This window comes from Oncorhynchus gorbuscha, linkage group LG20 (genome assembly GCF_021184085.1).
Source record: "Oncorhynchus gorbuscha isolate QuinsamMale2020 ecotype Even-year linkage group LG20, OgorEven_v1.0, whole genome shotgun sequence".
Taxonomy (NCBI): domain Eukaryota; kingdom Metazoa; phylum Chordata; class Actinopteri; order Salmoniformes; family Salmonidae; genus Oncorhynchus; species Oncorhynchus gorbuscha.
In genome coordinates this window covers 23,417,097-23,441,933 of record NC_060192.1, presented here as the reverse complement: position 1 = coordinate 23,441,933, position 24,837 = coordinate 23,417,097, and the positions used below count along the sequence as shown (strand labels likewise).

At 46.2% G+C, this 24,837-nt stretch overlaps 1 protein-coding gene across 1 annotated transcript in view; it reads right to left on the bottom strand.

The window, feature by feature from the left end:
• LOC124006860 (protein mono-ADP-ribosyltransferase PARP14-like) overlaps positions 1-24,249 on the bottom strand; it is a 34,096-nt gene extending 9,847 nt beyond the window's left edge. The window contains exons 1-8 of the mRNA XM_046317051.1: positions 23,984-24,249; positions 23,704-23,819; positions 7,650-7,677; positions 7,136-7,372; positions 6,743-6,970; positions 4,224-6,547; positions 3,637-3,912; positions 3,163-3,399 (exon numbers count right to left, since the gene is read on the bottom strand). Of these exons, the coding sequence (XP_046173007.1) occupies positions 3,163-3,399; positions 3,637-3,912; positions 4,224-6,547; positions 6,743-6,970; positions 7,136-7,372; positions 7,650-7,677; positions 23,704-23,819; positions 23,984-24,182 (3,645 nt within the window). The 5' untranslated portion in view covers positions 24,183-24,249. The remainder of the gene's footprint in view (positions 1-3,162; positions 3,400-3,636; positions 3,913-4,223; positions 6,548-6,742; positions 6,971-7,135; positions 7,373-7,649; positions 7,678-23,703; positions 23,820-23,983) is intronic.
• Between the last annotated feature and the right edge of the window lie 588 nt (positions 24,250-24,837).

Here is a 24,837-nt window from a genome sequence, read left to right as displayed (position 1 = left end):
CCTCACACTCACTATGTGTTCGTAACTCAGAGCCCTCCGGATACCCCCACCCCTCACACTCACTATGTGTTCCAGTACCTCAGAGCCCTCCGGATACCCCCACCCCTCACACTCACTATGTGTTCGTACCTCAGAGCCCTCCGGATACCCCCACCCCTCACACTCACTATGTGTTCCAGTACCTCAGAGCCCTCCAGATACCCCCACCCCTCACACTCACTATGTGTTCGTACCTCAGAGCCCTCCGGATACCCCCACCCCTCACACTCACTATGTGTTCCAGTACCTCAGAGACCTCCGGATACCCCCACCCCTCACACTCACTATGTGTTCCGGCACCTCAGAGCCCTCCGGATACCCCCACCCCTCACACTCACTATGTGTTCCGGTACCTCAGAGCCCTCCGGATACCCCCACCCCTCACACTCACTATGTGTTACGGGACCTCAGAGCCCTCCGGATACCCCCACCCCTCACACTCACTATGTGTTCCAGTACCTCAGAGCCCTCCGGATACCCCCACCCCTCACACTCACTACGTGTTCGTACCTCAGAGCCCTCCGGATACCCCCACCCTCACACTCACTATGTGTTCCGGGACCTCAGAGCCCTCCGGATACCCCCACCCCTCACACTCACTATGTGTTCCAGTACCTCAGAGCCCTCCGGATACCCCCACCCTCACACTCACTATGTGTTCCAGTACCTCAGAGCCCTCCGGATACCCCCACCCCTCACACTCACTATGTGTTCGTACCTCAGAGCCCTCCGGATACCCCCACCCCTCACACTCACTATGTGTTCGTACCTCAGAGCCCTCCGGATACCCCCACCCCTCACACTCACTATGTGTTCCAGTACCTCAGAGCCCTCCGGATACCCCCACCCCTCACACTCACTATGTGTTCCAGTACCTCAGAGCCCTCCGGATACCCCCACCCCTCACACTCACTATGTGTTCGTACCTCAGAGCCCTCCGGATACCCCCACCCCTCACACTCACTATGTGTTCCAGTACCTCAGAGCCCTCCAGATACCCCCACCCCTCACACTCACTATGTGTTCGTACCTCAGAGCCCTCCGGATACCCCCACCCTCACACTCACTATGTGTTCCAGTACCTCAGAGACCTCCGGATACCCCCACCCCTCACACTCACTATGTGTTCCGGCACCTCAGAGCCCTCCGGATACCCCCACCCCTCACACTCACTATGTGTTCCGGTACCTCAGAGCCCTCCGGATACCCCCACCCCTCACACTCACTATGTGTTACGGGACCTCAGAGCCCTCCGGATACCCCCACCCCTCACACTCACTATGTGTTCCAGTACCTCAGAGCCCTCCGGATACCCCCACCCTCACACTCACTACGTGTTCGTACCTCAGAGCCCTCCGGATACCCCCACCCCTCACACTCACTATGTGTTCCGGGACCTCAGAGCCCTCCGGATACCCCCACCCCTCACACTCACTATGTGTTCCAGTACCTCAGAGCCCTCCGGATACCCCCACCCCTCACACTCACTATGTGTTCCAGTACCTCAGAGCCCTCCGGATAACCCCACCCCTCACACTCACTATGTGTTCGTACCTCAGAGCCCTCCGGATACCCCCACCCCTCACACTCACTATGTGTTCGTACCTCAGAGCCCTCCGGATACCCCCACCCCTCACACTCACTATGTGTTCCAGTACCTCAGAGCCCTCCGGATACCCCCACCCCTCACACTCACTATGTGTTCCAGTACCTCAGAGCCCTCCGGATACCCCCACCCCTCACACTCACTACGTGTTCGTACCTCAGAGCCCTCCGGATACCTCCACCCCTCACACTCACTACGTGTTCCGGCACCTCAGTGCCCCCCCCAATCAAATTGTATTTGTCACATGCACCGAATACCTTACCATAAAATGCTTACTTTACAAGCCCTTAGCCAACAATGCAGCTTAAGAAATAGAGTTAAGAAAGTATCTACTAAATAAAAGGTACAAAAATATAATAATAATCTAAAAGTAACACAAGTAAATTACATAGCAATAACGAGGCTATATACAGGGTGTACCGGTACTGAGTCAATGTGCAGGGAAACAGGTTAGTCGAGGTAATTTGTAAAATGACTATGAGTAGATAATAAACAGCGCGAGTAGCAGCAGTGTGAAAACATTAATTGTTCATCAACTTTAGGGCTTGGGGGTAGAAGCTGTTATAAGGAGCCTTCTGGTCCTAGACTTGGCCCTCCAGAACCAGCAGAGAGAACAGTCTATGACTTGTAGTGACTGTAGCCTTTGACACGTTTTTGGGCTTTCCTCTGACACTGCCTAGTCTATAGGTCCTGGATGGCAGGAAGCTTGGCCCCAGTGATGTACTGGGCCCTACGCACTACCCTTTGTAGTGCCTTGCGGTCAGAGGCTAAGCAGTTGCCATACCAGGCGTGGATGCAACCTGTCAGGATGCTCTCAATGGTGCAGCTGTAGAACCTTTTGGAATCTGCCAAATCTTTTCAGTCTCTTGAGGAGGAAAATGTATTGTCGTGCCCTCTTCACAACTGTCTTGGTGTGTTTGGACCATAATAGTTTGTTGGTGATGTGGACACCAAGGAACTTGAAATTCTCGACCCACTCCACAATGTTAATGGGGGCCTGTTCTGCCCTCCTTTTCCTATAATCCATGATCAGCTCCTTTGTCTTGCTCACATTGAGGGAGAGGTTGTTGTCCTGGCACCACACTGTCAGGTCTCCAGCCTCCTCCCAATAGGCTGTCTCATCGTTGTCAGCGTCTTGGCCTACCACTGTTGTGTCATCAGCAAACTTAATGATGTTGTTGGAGTCGTGCTTGGCCACCCAGTGGATGAATATGGAGTACAGGAGGGGACTAAGCACACAACACTAAGGGGTTTGAGTGTTGAGGATCAGCGTAACAGATGTGTTACCTACCCTGACCACCTGGGGGCGGCCCGTCAGGAAGTTCAGGATCCAGTTGCAGACGGAGGTGTTTAGTCCAAGTGTCCTTATCTTATAGATGAGCTTTGAGGGCACTATGTTGTTGAACACTGAGCTGTAGTCAATGAACAGCATTCTCACTCACTATGTGTACTCACTCACTTGTGTTACGGGACCTCCCGATTTACAAATTAAACATGTTCAATAACTCATAGGTTACCTTCTCTGCTGAGCCAGCTCCCTGGTCCCAATGGGGGCAGACAGTATGGATCACCCTCTGACATCGCAGGTTGTAACCGTCGGTGACCACAATGTCACCATAGGCCAATCTGTTGACGCGAGCCTCATCTGTGGCTGCTGATTGGAGCCCAGGACCGGCTGCCTTTAGGATAGCATTGGACACAGCACCTTTACTCAGGTCCAAATCCTCAGAGATGGCGTTGACGATGCCCTCAGACTAGAGGTTTCAAAACAAATGACCAAACATTCATGAAGCGAGAAGGGGACAGGTATGTATTTCTATTCAAACTTAAATTATGACTTCTACAAGACAGCTGTCATTCCAGATAAAGAAGAGTAGAATGAAAATTAAACAAATTATACACCTTATACTCTGGGTTATCTGATGTACTACTTATAATACACGTATCAATGGTTTATGTGGTGCTCTGATAACTACAGTATGTGTACTCACATATTCCTCCTGGATATTTCCCTTCCTCAGAATGATCTTCAGACCCTCTTGTGTGTGATTGGTCTGTAGGATTTCCCCACTGCCTGCCCCCTCAAACTTCCTCTCTTGGCCATACTCTCTCCTCTGCTCCTCTTGGGTTTCATGATAATATCTTTGAGTTATGCTGTCTCTAACTCCTCCTCCCCTATATCCATGTCCTCTTCTACCTCCACCTCCTTCTCTACCTCCACCTCCTCCTCTACCTCCACCTCCTCCTCTACCTTCTCCTCCCCCTCTACCTCTACCTTCTCCTCCTCCTCTACCTCCACCTCCTCCTCTACCTTCTCCTCCTCCACTACCTCCTGCTCCCCCTCTACCTCTACCTTCTTCTCCCCATCTACCTCTACCTTCTCCTCCTCCTCTACCTCCTGCTCCCCCTCTACCTCTACCTTCTCCTCCCCCTCTACCTCTACCTTCTCCTCCTCCTCTACCTCCACCTCCTCCTCTACCTTCTCCTCCTCCACTACCTCCTGCTCCCCCTCTACCTTCTTCTCCCCTCTACCTCTACCTTCTCTTCCCCCTCTACCTTCTCCTCCCCCTCTACCTCCACCTTCTCCTCCCTCTCTTCTGCTTTGTCCCCACTGCCCATGTCCCCATGGTGACTGTCCCTGATATCCAGGTCCTTGATGTCCGTAACTATGTTGTCCTCTTCCCCGTCGTTCACTTCCCTGTTGCCCGCGTCCCCGATGTCCATTTCCCCTATGTGCACCCTGCGGAGGCATGGTCATTTTTGGGTGCAGGTCATTGAACGTTTTCTGGACAGCGCTGGCCAGGGCTCTCACAGTGTTGTCACTGTTGTCCACCAGGTGAATCTCAGTCAGGGAGGTCTGACCACTCAGGTTCTCACAGTAGTCACGCACTGCCACAGCAATGGTCTCAGTGCACAGGTCCAGAGGAAAGCCGAATATCCCAGAGCTGACGGCCGGGACGGCAACAGTTGAGCAGTTAACCTTCGCAGCCTCCCTCAGGCTCTCATTCACAGCTTGTTTCAGACGCTGTATGGCTGTTCCCTGGTCAAAGTGTGTGAACCGTGGACCAACCGCATGGACCACATACTTACAGGGCAGATTGCCTGCTTCTGTCACAATGGCGTCTCCTGGCTGCAGTCGGCGGTTATTACGGACATGTTGATCACTGAGCTCCTGCAGCCGTGGACCAGCAGCCTTGAGTAGTGCTAAAGCCAGGCCTCCAATATGCTGCAGGTCTTCATTGGCTGCATTGACTACTGCGTCCACTTTGAACTTGCAGATGTCTGCCTTACTGACAGAGACCAGGATTCCATTGTGTGTCCTCACCTCACAGCAGGATGATGGGCCAAATCCTTTCTCCGCATCTTCATCATCGCCCTCTTCTTCCTCCAGCATGTAGTCTTCCTGCAGCAGCACCACACAGCCATGCTCCTTCATCGCCATGGAAACAAACATTCTTCCCTTCCCTTGAAAGTACTTTCTTGCTCCAGGCTTCATGATGGTGAGCTCATCAGTGCAGAAAGGTGCTACCATCTTCTGAAAGGTCTCTTTGACCTTCTTGACATAGAGACGGGCTCCAGAAAGGACAATTTTGGGCCTTCTGGGGTCAAAGTGGACGTTCACCTCATCACGCTTGGCAAAATGTTCCCAGTCCTGGGATTTGTTCTCCTGGATGAATTTAACCACGGCACAGGACTTGAGAAGGACAGCCTCTTCGACTCGTGAGTAGTTTTCAACAAAGTCCCGCAAACTATTGCTAACCTCTCTGACCGGGTCCAGGAAGCCAGACACAATGATTCTGTCTCTCCTCTCTGGGTGATGCTTAATCACCACCGTTCTTTTCTTTAGGGAGTTGTAGGCATCCACCAGCTGGTTGTTCAGATATTTCCACTCAGGCTTCCTCAGCACCTCCTGATCCTCCACCATAAGGCTCTGCAGGGACAGGGCAGTCTTCACCCTCTGCTCTGCATCAGCCAATGCTCTGTCTGAGCTACCAGTCAGAAGTACATTTCCACCCTCCACTCTGTACACAGCGTTGATGCCCCGGGACGTGAACAGATCCTGGGACATCTCCATACTGTCCACTGACCGAAGGAAGTCCAGGAGTTGGGGGTCCAGCTTCAGCTGCTTCTTATTCATCTTGAGCTCCCTCTCCAGAATCCAGTACTTCATCTTGTACACCTCTGCAACAAGACCTGAGAGAACCAACTTCTTGGTGTCGTCTCTATAAGAAAAACCCATCTCTGGGGCTTCGTCTGCTGCGTGCTTCAGAAGTCCTTCCTGCTGCAGGATAGAGAACATGGCAGGGGACATGTCCATCTCCTCCGAGATGCCATCCCTCTGCCTCTCTATCCGACTCATGGCCCTGTGCATGAGGTCTTCCACCAGCCCCTGGAGTCGCTTTGTGTCTTCGGCCAGACCTGCAACTGTCAGAGACCCTTTGGAGGCATCCATAGCTAGGACAGCATCCTCTTTCACCACCGAGCGGACTTGTTTTTCCACTGCCTTCCACGCTGAGGCACTTACAAAACACTCAAACACAGCATATTTGGCCATGATGTCACGGAAGACGATCAAGGCATTCTGATTCCATCCATCTATATGTTTGATTGTTAGTCCTTTCTGCCTTAGCAGGGTTGGCAAAGGACTGAGTTTTATCTCAGGAGTATCCATGTCTACTTGACAGAAGTGGGCCTTCATCTGGTCAGTGATGCGAGAAAACTGTCTCTTCGTGGAAAGGAATTTCCATACGGCAGGATGCACACACTCTATGAAGGGGTCCGGCATCTTCCACATTGGCCTCTCCTTTCCATACAAGGCAGTTCCTAAGGACTCGTAGTATGGATACACGTTGACTGGGACTTTGCCAATTACAAGACGTTTATTTAGAGTGGTGTGCACAACTGAAATGACATAGATAACGAACTGTCTGTTATAGCATGAACTGAGGGCAGAAACAGAATATTTCTGTCGAGGCCAGCAACAGAATAGCAATGCTACATTCAATTAATATTATAATAGAAATAAATAGATTACCAAATAAACAAATGGATTAACATTTATTTAATAAAACAGCTCATTCAAACAGCAGGTTTTACCTTCTGGTGCATGGAAGGTGACAATGGCTGCCTGTTCCTCACGAAACACAGTGATGTCCTTTGCTGGGCCAGCCCACTTCTCAATGTAGAGCTCCAGCATATCCTGAAGTATGTTCGAGGCCAGGTTCTCCACTCTCACACTCTGGCACCTCTCTAGCAACCGGCCAATCAAACCCTGATTCTGGAAACTATTGTTCCTCTTGCTCTCAGTGAGAAAACGCTCCACATCTAAAGACAGGCGGCAATCATATCCTTAATATCATGCACAATAGTTTTTGAAAATATAATCCCGTCATGTGAGGGAGAGATCTGTTTTAAAATGCTTCAGAAATTAAATTCATTGTTTCTTTTTTGTTGTTTAAAAAAAATGGACAATTTGAAATAGTGACAAACCTTTGGGATTATTGAAGGTCACAACAGCTCTGTTTGTCTCACTGATGACCTCCAGTGAGAAGTTGTCTTCCTCCAGGCCAGAGAGGATCTCCACCAGCAACAACAGCAAGTCTCTCGACATGTTCTCAGGAACCCTCTCCAGCACCACAGCAGAGCTCTGAGGAGACACCTCAGCTCCACCTCCCTCTCCATGCCCACTCTCAGAGTTGGGAGCTTCCTGTGCTTCACTTGACACATCTGGGATTAAACACACTAGATATTCATCTCCAATAACCTCATTCATAATTTCACCTTTCTCTGACTTCACCGGCACATTTCTGCCTACGACAAATTTACAAGGAGATATGGCCTGATAAGGCTGCATTTTGCAACACTGTCTAATGATATGTCAATAGGGAATATTATGAAATGTATTTGGCAAAACATTCAATATAATAATATTAGGTCAAGGGAATGCATCAACAAGTCTGATATATTCTGTCTAGTCACCACAGAAGCAAGGAAAGGATGTTACCTGACAATTCATTGCTTGTAGCACCAAGCTGGAAAACAAGCAAAACAAACAAAATGTATATGTCAAATAGTTAACCAATGGGAATATTCACAAGTATGCTGTTTAATAGTAGCCATAAAAATAATGTATTATCCATCAGTTTGAAGCCCTGGCTAGCCTGTCGAGCCAAGACAGCACTAATTTAGCCTACAGTTAAACTCTGTTAAGACAAAACTAAAATCTTGCAAAATTTGGACAGCTGCATGCTTAGATTTTTGTTTTTGGTCCGAAAAGATTGTAAAATCATGAGAATTTCGGCTAAATATATAGATATACAGTGCCAGTCAATGGTTTGGACACACCAAACTATTTTCTATATTGTAGAATAATAATGAAGACATCAAAACTATGAAATAACACATATGGAATCATGTAGTAACCCAAAAAGTGTTGAACTCAAAATATATGTATTATTTTGAGATATTCTATATATGAGATTCTTCAAAGTAGCCACCCTTTGACATGATGACAGCTTTGCACACTTGGCATTCTCTTAATCGCTTCATGAGGTAGTCACCTGGAATACATTTCAATGAATACGTTTGAGCCAATCAGTTGTGTTGTGGTGGTACAGAAGATAGCCATAATTGGTAAAAGACCAAGTACATATTTTGGTAGGAACAGCTCAAATAAGCAAAGAGAAAGGACAGTCCATCCTTACTTTAAGACATGAAGGTCAGTCAATCCGGAAAATTTCAAGTTTTCAAGTTTCTTCAAGTGCCGTCGCAAAACCATCAAGTGCTATGATGAAACTTGCTCTCATGAGGAGAGCCGTCACAGGAAAGGAAGACTCAGAGTTACCTCTGCTGCAGAGGATAAGTTACCAGCCTTAGAAATTGCAGCCCAAATAAATGGTTCAGAGTTCAAGTAACAGACACATCTCAACATCAACTGTTCAGAGTGGACTGCGTGACGGCGTTCATGGTAGAATTGCTGCAAAGAAACAACTATTAAAGGTTACCAATAAGAAGAGACTTGCTTGGGCCAAGAAACACAAGCAATGGACAAACCAGTGGAAATCTGTCCTTTTGTCTGATGAGTCCAAATTTGAGATTCTTGGTTCCAACCGCCATGTTTTTGTGAGACCCAGAGTAGGTGAATGGATGATCTCCGCATGTGTGGTTCCCACCATGAAGTAGGGAGGAGGAGGTGTGATGGTGCTTTGCTGGTGACACTGTCTGTGATGTATTTAGAAATCAAGCCACACTTAACCAGCATAGCTACCACAGCATTCTGCAGCGATACGCCATCCCATCTAGTTTGCTCTTAATGGGACTATCAATTGTTTTTCAAATGGGGAATGACCCAAAACACACCTCCAGGTTGTGTAAGGGCTATTTGATGGAGTGATGGAGTGCTGCATCAGATGGCCTGGCTTCCACAATCACCTGACCTCAACCCAATTGATTTGATTTGATTTTGAGACGGTTTGGGATGAGTTGGACTGTTGGAAAAGCATTCCAGGTGAAGCTGGTTGAGAGAATGGCAAGAGTGTGCAAAGCTGTCATCAAGGCAGCTACTTTGAAGAATCTAAAATCTAAAATATGTTTTGATTTGTTTTATACTTTTTTGGTTACGATGTAGAAAATAGTAAAAATAAAGAAAAACCCTTGAATGAGTAGCTGGTCCAAACTTATAAACTGGTACTGTATATAAACTGCAAGTGCTGTTAGTGTGAAGTGGAAACGTCAAGGAGCAGCAATGGCTCAGCTTCAAAGTGATAGCCCACACAAGCTCACAAAATGGAGCGGCGGGTGCTGAAGCATGTAGCGTGTAAAAATTGTCTGTCCTTGTTTGAAACACTCACTACCGAGTTCCAAACTGACTCTTGAAGCAACATCAGCACAAGAACTGTTGGTATGGAGATTCATGAAATGGGTTTCCATGGCCGAGTAGTGTAAAGCTCGCCTCCGTTGGATTCTTGAGCAGCGGAAACGCGTTCTCTGGAGTGATGTATCATGCTTCACCATCTGGCAGTCCAACAGAAAAATCTGGGTTTGGCGGATGCCAGGAGAACGCAATCTGCCCCAATGCATAGAGCCAACTGCAAAGTTTGTTGGAGGAGGAATAACAGTCTGGGGCTGTTCTTCATGGTTTGGGCTAGGCCCCTTACTTCCAGTGATGGGAGATCTTAATGCTACAGCATACAATGACATTCTAGACGATTCTGTGCTTCCAACTTTGTAGCAACAGTTTGGGGAAGGCCCTTTCCTGTTTCAGAATGACAATTCCCCAGTGCAGAAAGAAAGGTCCATACAGAAAAAGGTTTGTCGAGATCGGTGTGGAACAACTTCACTGGCCTGCACAGAGCCCTGACCTCAACCCCATCAATTGGAACGCCGACTGTGAGCCAGGACTAATCGCCCAACATCAGTGCCCGACCTCACTAATGCTTTTGTGGCTGAATGGAAGCAAGTCCCCGCAGCAATGTTCCAACATCTAGTGGAAAGCCTTCCGAGAAGATTAGAGGCTGTTCTAGCAGCTTTGGTCATGTCGTGAATATACAGTTGAAGTCAGAAGTTTACATACACTTAGGTTGGACTCACTCTAGTGACTCCCCATCCCGTAATCATCGCCTGACACTAACTAGCATAACGCATCCGACATAAATATTCCTAGAAAATATTCCTATTCATGAAAATCACAAATGAAATTTATTGAGACACAGCTTAGCCTTTTGTTAATCACCCTGTCATCTCAGATTTTCAAAATATGCTTTACAGCCAAAGCTAGACAAGCATTTGTGTAAGTTTATCTATAGCCTTGCATAGCATTTTGTCCAGCTAGCAGCAGGTAACTTGGTCATGGAAATCAGAAAAGCAATCAAATTAAATCGTTTACCTTTGATGAGCTTCAGATGTTTTCGAGACTCCCAGTTCGATAGCAAATGTTCCTTTTTCAAAAAATATTATTTTTGTAGGCGAAATAGCTCCATTTGTTCTTCACGTTTGGCTGAGAAATCGCCCCCGAAAATTGCAGTCACGAAAACGGCGAAAAATATTCCATAGTGTTATTGTAACTTATGTTTGAGACCAACGCGTGTGTCACGCCCTGACCTTAGAGAGACTTTTTATTTCTCTATTTGGTTAGGTTGGGGTGTGATTTGGGTGGGCATTCTAGTTTTTCTATTTCTTTGTTGGCGGGTGTGGTTCCCAATCTGAGGCAGCTGTCTATCGTTGTCTCTGATTGGGGATCATACTTAGGCAGCCCTTTTTCCACACCTTAGATTGTGGGATCTTGTTTTTGTGTAGCTGCCTGTGAGCAGCCCAGAACGTCACGTTTCATTTTGTTTTGTTTGTTGAGTTTCATATTTATTAAACATGTGGAATTCTACGCACTTGGTCCAATCATTCTCTAATCGAGCGTGACCATGGTTGTGTGAAAGGTGCCCATGTATCTATCACAGAACTAGAATGAGATTCACTTTCTATGATCTCTCTGCTCTGATAGACATGAGCCTGCAACTCTCATCTCCTCCGGCGTTGCACTTCATTTTTTATTTCCTAATGGAATCATAGCATCGCGAAGGCTTCTGGAGGAGCTGCACCACCCCTGACCAATTGAAATACATTTGCCAAAGTCATATAATTACTGCTGTGTGCTCAGAAATAAATGAAATAATTCAGAATTGCCTAGCCATGAGAAGGTTAGCCACAGAGGATCAATAGTATATTTATTTTAAAAAATTGCCTAGCTGTGGAGTCCAATAACAAGGCATAGCCTACAGTTGGGAATGTGCAGGAAATCTGTCAGTGAAATAACAGGATGAAGTCTAAACAGGCCTTTCGCCTTTTTGCCCCTGAACGAGGCAGTTAACCCACTGTTCCTAGGCCGTCATTGAAAATAAGAATGTGTTCTTAACTTACTTGCCTAGTTAGATAAAGGTAAAAAAATAAAAAATAAAAAAACGAGCTAATCGTGGACTTCAGAAAACAACAGAGGGAGCATGCCCCTATCCACATTGACGGGCCCGCAGTGCAGAAGGCGTACACATCACTGACGATCTGAAATGGTCCACCCAAAAAGATAGTGTGGTGAAGACGGTGCAACAGCGTCTCTTCAACCTCAGGAGGCTGAAGAAATTTGGTTTGTCACCTAAAACCCTCACAAACTTTTACAGCTGCACAATTGGGAGCATCCTGTTGGGCTGTATCACCGCCTGGTACGGCAACTGCCCCACCCTCAACCGCAAGGCACTCCAGAAGGTGGTGCGGTCTGCCCAACGCATAAACGGGGGCAAACTACCTGCCCTTCAGGACACCTACAGCACCCGATGTCACAGGAAGGCCAAAAAGATCATCAAGGACATCAACCAACTGTTCAGCCCTCTTATCTTAGCAATTTCTAGCAATTTCTTCTCAGCTAGCTACATAGCCGTCTTTGTATCAAAGATAATTGCGTAATTATCGTATTTCGCCGTCCTAACGTAGTCTTCACTAGCCAGCTAGCTAACGTCCACTGATTAGCTGCACTGGAGAAACTATTACACTCAACTGAACGACTTGATTAGTTTAGTGTTAGCTAGCTACATAGCTGTCTTTGCTGTCTTCGTATCATCGTATCCAAGATAATTGTGTTGTTTAGGTTTAGAGTGTGTAGTCTTAGAGTGATTATCTTAATTTACCGAGGTTAGCTAGCCAGCTATTTGTCGTCCTTAAAGTAGGAGACTCTGCTAGCTAGCCAACGCTAGCCAACGTCTTCTGTATAGAACTCAACTACCCGGTCGCATTCACAGGTAGTATCACATTTTCACTTCATTTCATTACAGTACAACGGTTTGATTTGTTTGATCGTAGCTAGCTACTTAGCTAGCTACATAGCCGTCTTTGTATCAAAGATAATTGTGTAGTCTAGAGCGATTTTCTAGGTTCGCTAGCCATCTATTGTCGTTCTTTTAACGCAACGTAACGTAAACAACACTGCTAGCTAGCCTGCTAGCCCCCGAATAGCAACACTGCAGAAACTATTACACTCAACGGAACGACTTGATTAGTGTAGTGTCAACAACGCACCCACTGCCAGCTGGCCTACTTCAGCAGTACTGTATCATTTTAATCATTTTAGTCAATAACATTCTTGCTACGTAGCTTAACTTTCTGAACATTCGAGACGTGTAGTCCACTTGTCATTCCAATCTCCTTTGCATTAGCGTAGCCTCTTCTGTAGCCTGTCAACTATGTGTCTGTTTATCCCTGTTCTCTCCTCTCTGCACAGACCATACAAACGCTCCTCACCGCGTGGCCGCGGCCACCCTACTCTGGTGGTCCCAGCGCGCACGACCCACGTGGAGTTCCAGGTCTCCGGTAGCCTCTGGAACTGCCAATCTGCGGTCAACAAGGCAGAGTTCATCTCAGCCTATGCCTCCCTCCAGTCCCTCGACTTCTTGGCACTGACGGAAACATGGATCACCACAGACAACACTGCTACTCCTACTGCTCTCTCTTCGTCCGCCCACGTGTTCTCGCACACCCCGAGAGCGTCTGGTCAGCGGGGTGGTGGCACCGGGATCCTCATCTCTCCCAAGTGGTCATTCTCTCTTTCTCCCCTTACCCATCTGTCTATCGCCTCCTTTGAATTCCATGCTGTCACAGTTACTAGCCCTTTCAAGCTTAACATCCTTATCATTTATCGCCCTCCAGGTTCCCTCGGAGAGTTCATCAATGAGCTTGATGCCTTGATAAGCTCCTTTCCTGAGGACGGCTCACCTCTCACAGTTCTGGGCGACTTTAACCTCCCCACGTCTACCTTTGACTCTTTCCTCTCTGCCTCCTTCTTTCCACTCCTCTCCTCTTTTGACCTCACCCTCTCACCTTCCCCCTACTCACAAGGCAGGCAATACGCTCGACCTCATCTTTACTAGATGCTGTTCTTCCACTAACCTCATTGCAACTCCCCTCCAAGTCTCCGACCACTGCCTTGTATCCTTTTCCCTCTCGCTCTCATCCAACACCTCCAACACTGCCCCTACTCGGATGGTATCGCGCCGTCCCAACCTTCGCTCTCTCTCCCCCGCTACTCTCTCCTCTTCCATCCTATCATCTCTTCCCTCCGCTCAAACCTTCTCCCACCTATCTCCTGATTCTGCCTCCTCAACCCTCCTCTCCTCCCTCTCTGCATCCCTTGACTCTCTATGTCCCCTATCCTCCAGGCCGGCTCGGTCCTCCCTCCCGCTCCGTGGCTCGATGACTCATTGCGAGCTCACAGAACAGGGCTCCGGGCAGCCGAGCGGAAATGGAGGAAAACTCGCCTCCCTGCGGACCTGGCATCCTTTCACTCCCTCCTCTCTACATTTTCCTCCTCTGTCTCTGCTGCTAAAGCCACTTTCTACCACGCTAAATTCCAAGCATCTGCCTCTAACCCTAGGAAGCTCTTTGCCACCTTCTCCTCCCTCCTGAATCCTCCGCCCCCTCCCCCTCCTCCCTCTCTGCAGATGACTTCGTCAACCATTTTGAAAAGAAGGTCGACGACATCCGATCCTCGTTTGCTAAGTCAAACGACACCGCTGGTTCTGCTCACACTGCCCTACCCTGTGCTCTGACCTCTTTCTCCCCTCTCTCTCCAGATGAAATCTCGCGTCTTGTGACGGCCGGCCGCCCAACAACCTGCCCGCTTGACCCTATCCCCTCCTCTCTTCTCCAGACCATTTCCGGAGACCTTCTCCCTTACCTCACCTCGCTCATCAACTCATCCCTGACCGCTGGCTACGTCCCTTCCGTCTTCAAGAGAGCGAGAGTTGCACCCCTTCTGAAAAAACCTACACTCGATCCCTCCGATGTCAACAATTACAGACCAGTATCCCTTCTTTCTTTTCTCTCCAAAACTCTTGAACGTGCCGTCCTTGGCCAGCTCTCCCGCTATCTCTCTCTGAATGACCTTCTTGATCCAAATCAGTCAGGTTTCAAGACTAGTCATTCAACTGAGACTGCTCTCCTCTGTATCACGGAGGCGCTCCGCACTGCTAAAGCTAACTCTCTCTCCTCTGCTCTCATCCTTCTAGATCTATCGGCTGCCTTCGATACTGTGAACCATCAGATCCTCCTCTCCACCCTCTCCGAGTTGGGCATCTCCGGCGCGGCCCACACTTGGATTGCGTCCTACCTGACAGGTCGCTCCTACCAGGTGGCGTGGCGAGAATCTGTCTCCTCACCACGCGCTCTCACCACTGGTGTCCCCCAGGGCTCTGTTCTTGGCCCTCTCCTATTCTCGCTATACACCAAGTCACTTGGCTCTGTCATAACCTCACATGGTCTCTCTTATCATTGCTATGCAGACGACACACAATTAATCTTCTCCTTTCCCCCTTCTGATGACCAGGTGGCGAATCGCATCTCTGCATGTCTGGCAGACATATCAGTGTGGATGACGGATCACCACCTCAAGCTGAACCTCGGCAAGACGGAGCTGCTCTTCCTCCCGGGGAAGGACTGCCCGTTCCATGATCTCGCCATCACGGTTGACAACTCCATTGTGTCCTCCTCCCAGAGCGCCAAGAACCTTGGCGTGATCCTGGACAACACCCTGTCGTTCTCAACCAACATCAAGGCGGTGGCCCGTTCCTGTAGGTTCATGCTCTACAACATCCGCAGAGTACGACCCTGCCTCACACAGGAAGCGGCGCAGGTCCTAATCCAGGCACTTGTCATCTCCCGTCTGGATTACTGCAACTCGCTGTTGGCTGGGCTCCCTGCCTGTGCCATTAAACCCTTCAACTCATCCAGAACGCCGCAGCCCGTCTGGTGTTCAACCTTCCCAAGTTCTCTCACGTCACCCCGCTCCTCCGTTCTCTCCACTGGCTTCCAGTTGAAGCTCGCATCCGCTACAAGACCATGGTGCTTGCCTACGGAGCTGTGAGGGGAACGGCACCTCAGTACCTCCAGGCTCTGATCAGGCCCTACACCCAAACAAGGGCACTGCGTTCATCCACCTCTGGCCTGCTCGCCTCCCTACCACTGAGGAAGTACAGCTCCCACTCAGCCCAGTCAAAACTGTTCGCTGCCCTGGCCCCCCAATGGTGGAACAAACTCCCTCACGACGCCAGGACAGCGGAGTCAATCACCACCTTCCGGAGACACCTGAAACCCCACCTCTTTAAGGAATACCTAGGATAGGATAAGTAATCCCTCTCACCCCACCCCCCCTAAGTTTTAGATGCACTATTGTTAAGTGACTGTCCCACTGGATGTCATAAGGTGAATGCACCAATTTGTAAGTCGCTCTGGATAAGAGCGTCTGCTAAATGACTTAAATGTAATGTAAATGCTATCATCCAGAAGGTGAGGTCAGTACAGGTGCATCAAAGTTGGGACCGAGAGACTGAAAAACAGCTTCTATCTTAAGGCCATAAGACTGTTAAATAGCCATTACTAGCCGGCTTCCACTCGGTTACGCAACCATGCACCTTGAAGGCTGCTGCCCTATATACATAGACTTGGAATCACTGGCCTCTTTAATAATGCAACACTAGTCACTTTAATAATGTTTAAATGACTGTTTAGGCCTAAAAGCTCATCAATAAGCTAAGGACGGGACTAAACACCTCCTTCCGCCACTGGATCCTGGACTTCCTGACAGGCCGCCCCCAAGGTGGTAAGGGTAGGTAACAACACATCCGCCACGCTGCTCCTTAACATAGGGGCCCCTCAGGGGTGTGTTCTTAGTCCCCTCCTGTACTCCCTGTTCACTCATGACTGCACGGCCAGGCACAACTCCAACACCATTCAATTTGCCGATGACACAACAGTGGTAGGCTGGATCACCGACAACGATGAGACAGCCTATAGGGAGGAGGTCAGAGACCTGGCCGTGTGGTACCAGAACTACAACCTCTCCCTCAACGTGATCAAGACAAAGGAGATGATTGTGGACTACAGGAAAAAGAGGACCGAGCACACCCCCATTCTCATCGACGGGGCTGTAGTGGAGCAGGTTGAGTGCTTCAAGTTCCTTGGTGTCCACATCACCAACAAACTAACATGGTCCTAGCACACCAAGACAGTCGTGAAGAGGGCACGACAAAACTGAAAAGATTTGGCATGGGTCCTCAGATCCTCAAAAGGTTCTACAGCTGCACCATCGAGAGCATCCTGACTGGTTGCATTACCGCCTGGTATGGCAACTGCTCGGCCTCCGACCGCAAGGCACTACAGAGGGTAGTACGACAGAGCCCAGTACATCAAGGGTAGTACTACAGAGCCCAGTACATCACTGGGGCCAAGCTTCCTGCCACCCAGGACCTCTATACCAGGCAGTGTCAGAGGAAGGCCCTACAAAATTGTCAAAGACTCCAGCCACCCTAGCCTGTTCTCTCTGCTACCGCACGGCAAGTGGTACCAGAGCATCAAGTCTAGGTCCAAGAGGCTTCTAAACATCTACCTCCAAGCCATAAGACTCCTGAAGATCTATTTGCAGTGCCCCCCCCACCCCACACCACTGCTACTCTCTGTTGTCATCTCTCCATAGTCACTTTATCAACTCTACCTACATGTACATATACTACCTCAAATAACCGATGCCCCCGCACATTGACTCTGTATCAGTACCCCCCTGTAAATATAGTCTCGCTACTGTTATTTCACTGCTGCTCTTACTTGTTACTTTTATCTCTTATTCTTATTTTTTTAAATTGCATTCTTGGTTAGGGGCTCGTAAGTAAGCATTTCACTGTAAGATTGTATTCAGCACACGTGACTAATGGAATTTGATTTGAGTTGAAATCATGTTTACATACTGCTTTACTCATCTCACATGTTCATATACCAAAGGTGGGACCAATTCATTGTTTTACAAGTCACAAGTAAGTCTCAAGTCTTAGCACTCGAGTCCCAAGTCAAGTCCCAAGCCTACACAGGCAAGTACGAGTCAAGTCTCAAGTCAAGACCGAGAAGTATCAAGTCAAGTCTCAAGTCCTAAAGTTTAAGTTTTGAGTCCTAAACAAGTCATAATGTGCTCTTCACCAAATGTAATACCATTTCATATTTTTAACAAGACTAATAGTTAGTATATTACATTTACGCAAATCATGAATGCTTTAAAAATATATTTATTTATATATTTACTTTCCAAAAAAAAAAAACCCTTGACTATCGAGGATCGCTATGGGGTGCAATTGGGCGATGTAGGCTTGTACACAATCACTCAACCTTAACACACACACACAATGTGGTTACAGTAGGCTAACATATGTCAATGGCTTTAGGAACAGCCGCAACATCAGGCAGGATTTAGGCTAGCTAGTTGTAGCTCAATCTTGGGTGCAATGATAACGTTCCCGCACTGACTGACTGTGTGGAGGCTCATTGATTTAACGTTACGTAAGCCAACATGCTACACTGGCAAAGTTATGAATTATATAGCCGTCGGCTATATTAGCCCCGACTTACCGTTCTTTGTGCAGCTTCAAATGTCGAACAAAGTTGTAAGTTGTTGCGCCTCCGTCTGTCATTTTCTTCCCGCATGTTTTGCAAGTTGCAATCTGTTTTTTGTTGATAAAGCGTAGTCTTTATATCCAACATTTTTTGGGGTATCATCTTTCCAAAGGCTCCATCTGAATTCACTTGCCGACATTCCTCTGCACTGCCACATGTAACTTTTTCTCAGCTGGCACAATTTGATTGGCTGCTGTCTGATTCAAACTGTAATCCGTTAAATTAAAAGTTGATGTGCTGCACACTTTTTTAATAGCATCATTTTTCATATTTGGGCTTGGGGAGGGTATCAAGTCAGTTCGAGTCAAAAGGCTCAAGTCCAAGTTAAGTCGCGAGTCATTCGTGTCAAAGTCGAGTTGCAAGTCATCATATTTGTGACTCGAGTCTGACTCGAGTCCAAGTCATGTGCCTCGACTGTATTTTAGTCAATGCCACTCCGACATTGCTCAAACTAATATTTATATATTTCTTAACTCCATTCTTCTACTTTTAGATTGATGAGTATTGTTGTGAATCGTGTTTAAATACTACTGCACTGTTGGAGCATTTCACTACACCCACAATAACAGGGAAAAAAATACAAAAATATTTGGTTTGATTTGGTTCAGAGTTCATTTTGATATTTCAACCTGCGTGATCTGATCGCGTCTGGTGTGGGTGGAAAAAAATCAACATGTGATCGATGGTGGATGAACTTGCCAAGCGGTCCGGTTAGCATGTTACATGCTGACCACACCGCTCGAGTAGCGTGCGCAAGCTTTGCAAAATAAATGTACACATACATGTTATTCAATCATTGCACCCACACTACTCACAAGTGGCTGCGTAGACAGGTGCTAAAATATAACTTGGTTCTATTTGTGACACTTGACGTGCTGGAAGTCCCGCCTCCCCCATCTCCTTATTGATTTTTAGGAGCCTATACCCACGTGGGCGTGAACTCAGGTCCAGACTCCAGTCCAGTTGGTGGTGGTAATGCACGTTATCCACTATGGGATTGGTATCCCTAAACCTTTATTTTCAAATGTAGGAACTGGTTCTACAGTTTGACACCACTGCTGTCTCTGGCTCCACATCCCCCGCCCGGCTATCTAGATGTGGGAAGCTTAGTGTATTTTCTGTAGGGAAGCTAATGATCCATCATGTATGACATTCCTGGGAGTGTGTAAACTTTTTTATTACAATAGCATTTTTGCATGTTCTCTATAGTTATGTACTTGAAAATGTATAAATGTACCAATTCGGCACATTTAGGCAAACTCCTGGCAGACTTCATACAAAATGTTTTGTAGTAATGTAATTCTTCACTGGATCAGTCTGAAACTTTGCACACACACTGCTGCCATCTTGTGGACAACATCTAAGTTACACCTAAAATTATATTTGAATGTATGACCTTTCTCTTGCATTTCAAAGATGATTGGGGAAAAAAATAGAAAACATGTTTTTTTGTTTGTATTATATTTTACCAGATCCAATGTGTTATATTCTCCTACATTAAAGTTGGTTGCCAACTGTAATATAAAGTCCAAAGAAGAAGGAGGAGAGATTACTAGAAACAAACTCAGTTTACCCTTTTATCTGTGAATTAATTTTCGGAGTGGAGGACCTTGTGCATTTCAGGTAAAATAACAACCCAATGTTTAAATCCAAGGACAAATTAGCTAGCATCAGCAAGTTAGCTAGCTAAATTGCCATAAATGTTTAATGCTTTTCGACCTGCCCCCAAATTAATATGGTTGGTTCAGAGTTCGTTTTGATATTTCAACGTGCATGTCCTGATCGCGTCAGATGTGGGTGGACAAAAATCAGCATGCGGATGGGCAGTCAGACTGGTCAGCATGTTAGAATATCAGGCCTGGGCTGAAAATCTACTTTTTAACATTATGTTATTTATGAAGGGGGAAGGGGGGCAGATGAATTAATGAAGAGGCAACTCGAATTAACTTTTTACCCCCAGAGGTATGTGCCGTCAGGATACGCCAAATAAAAATATGATTCACATTTTTTTTCATATATATATCGCTTTTTTTTTCTTCACATTTTCATGCTCCATCTGGCACTATTACATGTATGTGCATGTTCTTGTATGTGTTTATTTGAATGAGAATGTGTGTATATGCATGTGAACAAACACCGGCATGGCATCAGCCTCAGGCAAACCAACATTAGCTGTAAAAACACTGCCCCTCAGTATCATAAACTTACTTATTATTATGTTTTATTTGGACTACCTGTCAACTATGTTTAACGTACAATTTCAATCTATCTAATCGAATAGAATCAACTCATTGCGAGTTGAAGATAAATACTTTTACTAAAAGTATTAGTAATTGACTGACCCGGTCTCTCCAGATCTCCTAACAGTCCTTTTGCTAGGGTCAATTTTAGATCAATGCCACAGATTGCATTTTCAGACATTCCTGAACACGAGACCAGAAACAGGCTACCTGTGGGCAATACCAAAATAAATGGTCTACTAATTCTGTATCCTCACAACAAAATCTGCAGAGCTTCGATGATTTTATGCCCCAATTTTTCAACATTTTGATGGTGGCAAATATTCTATATAATAATTTTATCGGAAAAGCACAACGTCTTGAATCTTGTGTTGTTTTTATATCAACTAAAAACCATGGAATCAGTACATCAAAAATCTCTTTCCAACTATTTTGCAATCTGTATGGCACAGTTGTCAACATCCTGGTCCTCAAATGAAACTGGTAAACTTTCCTATTTATGCTATTATTATTCCTCCGCCAGTTTTGATCCTTTATACTGGGCAGACAGACCAGATCCCTACCTCCTCCAGCTGCCATCTGCCTCCTCCATTTTTGTCAGTTATACTCTAGGATTAGTAGTTGGACTAAATTACTATTACACCATTAAACACCTCAGTCATTTATTTTAGGATGCTCAGTGAAGCTAAATGTCAATGTTTTTAGTTCTAATGAGGCCAAAACTCAACAGCTCACGCCACCAAGCAGGAAACAGCCTATGCTTTGATTGAAACAAAATACAAGGCAAATAGTATGTAACATCATCGTTTCTAATTCGCTCACGAAACAGTAATTCAAGAAGATCTTAATGCATATTCCCATGAAACTGATTGAGATAAAAAATGATTGAAATGCAGTTTGGAGCATGAACAAGTATTTGATACACTGCCGATTTTGCAGGTTTTCCCACTTACATAGCATGTAGAGGTCTATATTTTTTTTAATCATAGGTACACTTCAAATGTGAAAGATGGAATCTAAAACAAAAATCAAGAAAATCACATTGCATGATTTTTAAGTAATTAATTAGCATTTTATTGCATGACATAAGTATTTGATACATCAGAAAAGCAGAACTTAATATTTGGTACAGAAACCTTTGTTTGCAATTACAGAGATCATACGTTTCTTCTAGTTCTTCACCAGGTTTGCACACACTGCAGCAGGGATTTTGGCCCACTCCCCCATACAGACCTTCTCCAGATCCTTCAGGTTTCGGGGGCTGTCGCTGGGCAATACGGACTTTCAGCTCCCTCCAAAGATGTTCTATTGGGTTCAGGTCTGGAGACTGGCTAGGCCACTCCAGGACCTTGAGATGCTCCTTACGGAGCCACTCCTTAGTTGCCCTGGCTGTGTGTTTCGGGTCGTTGTCATGCTGGAAGACCCAGCCACGTTTTATCTTCAATGCCCTTGCTGATGGAAGGAGGTTTTCACTCAAAATCTCACAATACATGGCCCCATTCATTCTTTCCTTTACATGGATCAGTCGTCCTGGTCCCTTTGCAGAAAAACAGCCCCAAAGCATGATGTTTCCACCCCATGCTTCACAGTAGGTATGGTGTTCTTTGGATTGCAACTCAGCATTCTTTGTACTCCAAACACGATGAGTTGAGTTTTTACCAAAAAGTTCTATTTTGGTTTCATCTGACCATATGACATTCTCCCAATCTTCCTCTGGATCATCCAAATGCTCTCAAGCAAACTTCAGACGGGCCTGGACATGTACTGGCTTAAGCAGGGGGACACGTCTGGCACTGCAGGATTTGAGTCCCTGGCGGCGTAGTGTGTTACTGATGGTAGGCTTTGTTACTTTGGTCCCAGCTCTCTGCAGGTCATTCACTTGGTCCCCCCGTGTGGTTCTGGGATTTTTGCTCACCGTTCTTGTGATCATTTTGACCACACGGGGTGAGATCTTGCGTGGAGCCCCAGATCGAGGAAGATTATCGGTGGTCTTGTATGTCTTCCATTTCCTAATAATTGCTCCCACAGTTGATTTCTTCAAACCAAGCTGCTTACCTAATGCAGATTCAGTCTTCCCAGTCTGGTGCAGGTCTACAATTTTGTTTCTGGTGTCCTTTGACAGCTCTTTGGTTTTGGCCATAGTGGAGTTTGGAGTGTGACTGTTTGAGGTTGTGGACAGGTGTCTTTTATACTGATAACAAGTTCAAACAGGTGACATTAATACAGGTAACGAGTGGAGGACAAAGGAGCCTCTTAAAGAAGAAGTTACAGGTCTGTGAGAGCCAGAAATCTTCTTTGTTTGTAGGTGACCAAATACTTATTTTCCACCATAATTTGCAAATAAATTCATTAAAAATCCTACAACGTGATTTTCTGGATTTTTTTTCTCTCATTTTGTCTGTCATAGTTGAAGTGTACCTATGATGAAAATTACAGGCCTCTCTCATCTTTTTAAGTGGGAGCACTTGCACAATTGGTGGCTGGGACTCTCCGCAACTATCTTCAATGTGCGGGACAAAATTGAGGCTATGATTAAGAAATTGGAGCTCTTCTCTGTCTGCATTAACAAGGACAACACACAGGTCTTTCCATCATTGTATGACTTTTTGTATGCAAATGAACTCAAGCTTACGGACAATGTCAAATGTGATATAGGGAAGCAACTGAGTGAGTTGGGTGCGCAATTACACAGGTACTTTCCCGAAACTAATGACACAAACAACTGAGAGCTTTCATTGAAATTGCAACAAGCGGTTTTGTGAACATTTGATTTAATCAGAAGCCAATGCCAGATTTCTGGATTGGGCTGCACTCAGAGTATCCTGCCTTGGCAAATTGTGCTGTTAAGACACTGATGCACTTTGCAACCATTTACCTATGTGAGAGTTGATTCTCGGCCCTAGGTAGCATGAAAACTAAATACAGGCACAGACTTTGTGTGGAAAATTATTTAAGACTGAGACTCTCTCCAATACAACCCAACATTGCAGAGTTATTTGCATCTTTTCAAGCACACCCTTCTCATTAGCCTGTGGTGAGATTATTCCGAATGTTCGATGAACAAATAAGGTTTTAAGATGGTTAAATAAAGAGCAAAATTATTGATTATTTTATTATTATTTGTGCCCTGGTCCTTTAAGAGCTCTTTGTCACTTCCCACGAGCCGGATTGTGACAAAAACTCACACCTATTCTTATGTGTCATATAGTGTGCCTGTGGCAGGTTTACAAAAAAACAGCATTTGAGATTGCGCTGACCCTGGTGCTAAAGGGGGTCCTCAGCTGGAGGTTGAATGTTTGAAGGGGTACAGGACTATAAAAGGTTTGGGAACCACTGACATGAACTACTCACCGACAGAGTGCAAGCCTCTTTCAGATTTTCCCCCGATGATGATGACAAGCGCAACTTCACAGTTTCATTGTCTACAGTAATTTCATGGTTATCTCTCGATAGAACCCTTTCCCTGACTGTGGAGACAAATGCGACATCATGCACACGTCACTTTACTGGAAGTCACTTGTACATATTTACATTTGTATGGTTAACACTATTTCACTATTATGATATCCTACAGTAGGCTGTAAAATGACAACTGTACGATACAAATCGTCATCCGTGGTGATCTACTTACCATCCTCAGATTTGAAATAAACAGTTGCGCTAGTGGAGCGTTGATCCTCGTAGTGCACCAAGCAGTCCCCTCCACTCGACTTCTTTTTACTTTGAAAATAAATCTGAAGCTTGTTCTGTATCCCTTTAGAGACAGAGTTTGTCCAACTGACGTCTATAGTGATGGGATAAGGATATTCATCCATCGTTTCACCCCTCATGCGAATACTGTTTGGGTATGAAACGCGTCGTCCTATTCTTTCACTGCATCCACTGTTTCACTTTCGTTTCAGGCTCGGTTGATGAGGAAATCGTGTGTACAGTGGACCTACTGATCACATAACTGCGCCTTATATGAGTAGGCAGTGGGATATAAACTTATTAACCTATACTTTCTCAAGTAATGTGTTTAACTTAAGAACATGTTGTTTAAAACAAAATGGCGAATGGAAACGATTTATATTCATTATATTTTCACTTGCTTAACCATTAACATAATAATGATTGTTAGTTAATGCTCTTGGGGAGAGTGAATGTGATCACAGACAGACATAGACAAGATATCCCAATGGACAGGACCTTACAGGAGGAAGGTACACATGTTCATTCTCTTTCCATGGGCCCTTACACAGAAAGACAGATTGACAGTCGCTGGATCCAGGTTCGAGTTCTGATCAGGGGTACCCCCCCCCCCCCCCCCCACACACACACACATTTGCTACACTAGTTAACTGGTGTGCTGCACTCATTTTCCTGGCAGTAAACAGTCTGTAGTCTATTGAGTCACAGGTGTAGGGCTACCCGATGAGGCACAGAGGGAAATATGGTACAAGGGAGGGAGGGACAGCATGGGCTAAGGCTGGGGTGGGGCAGTTG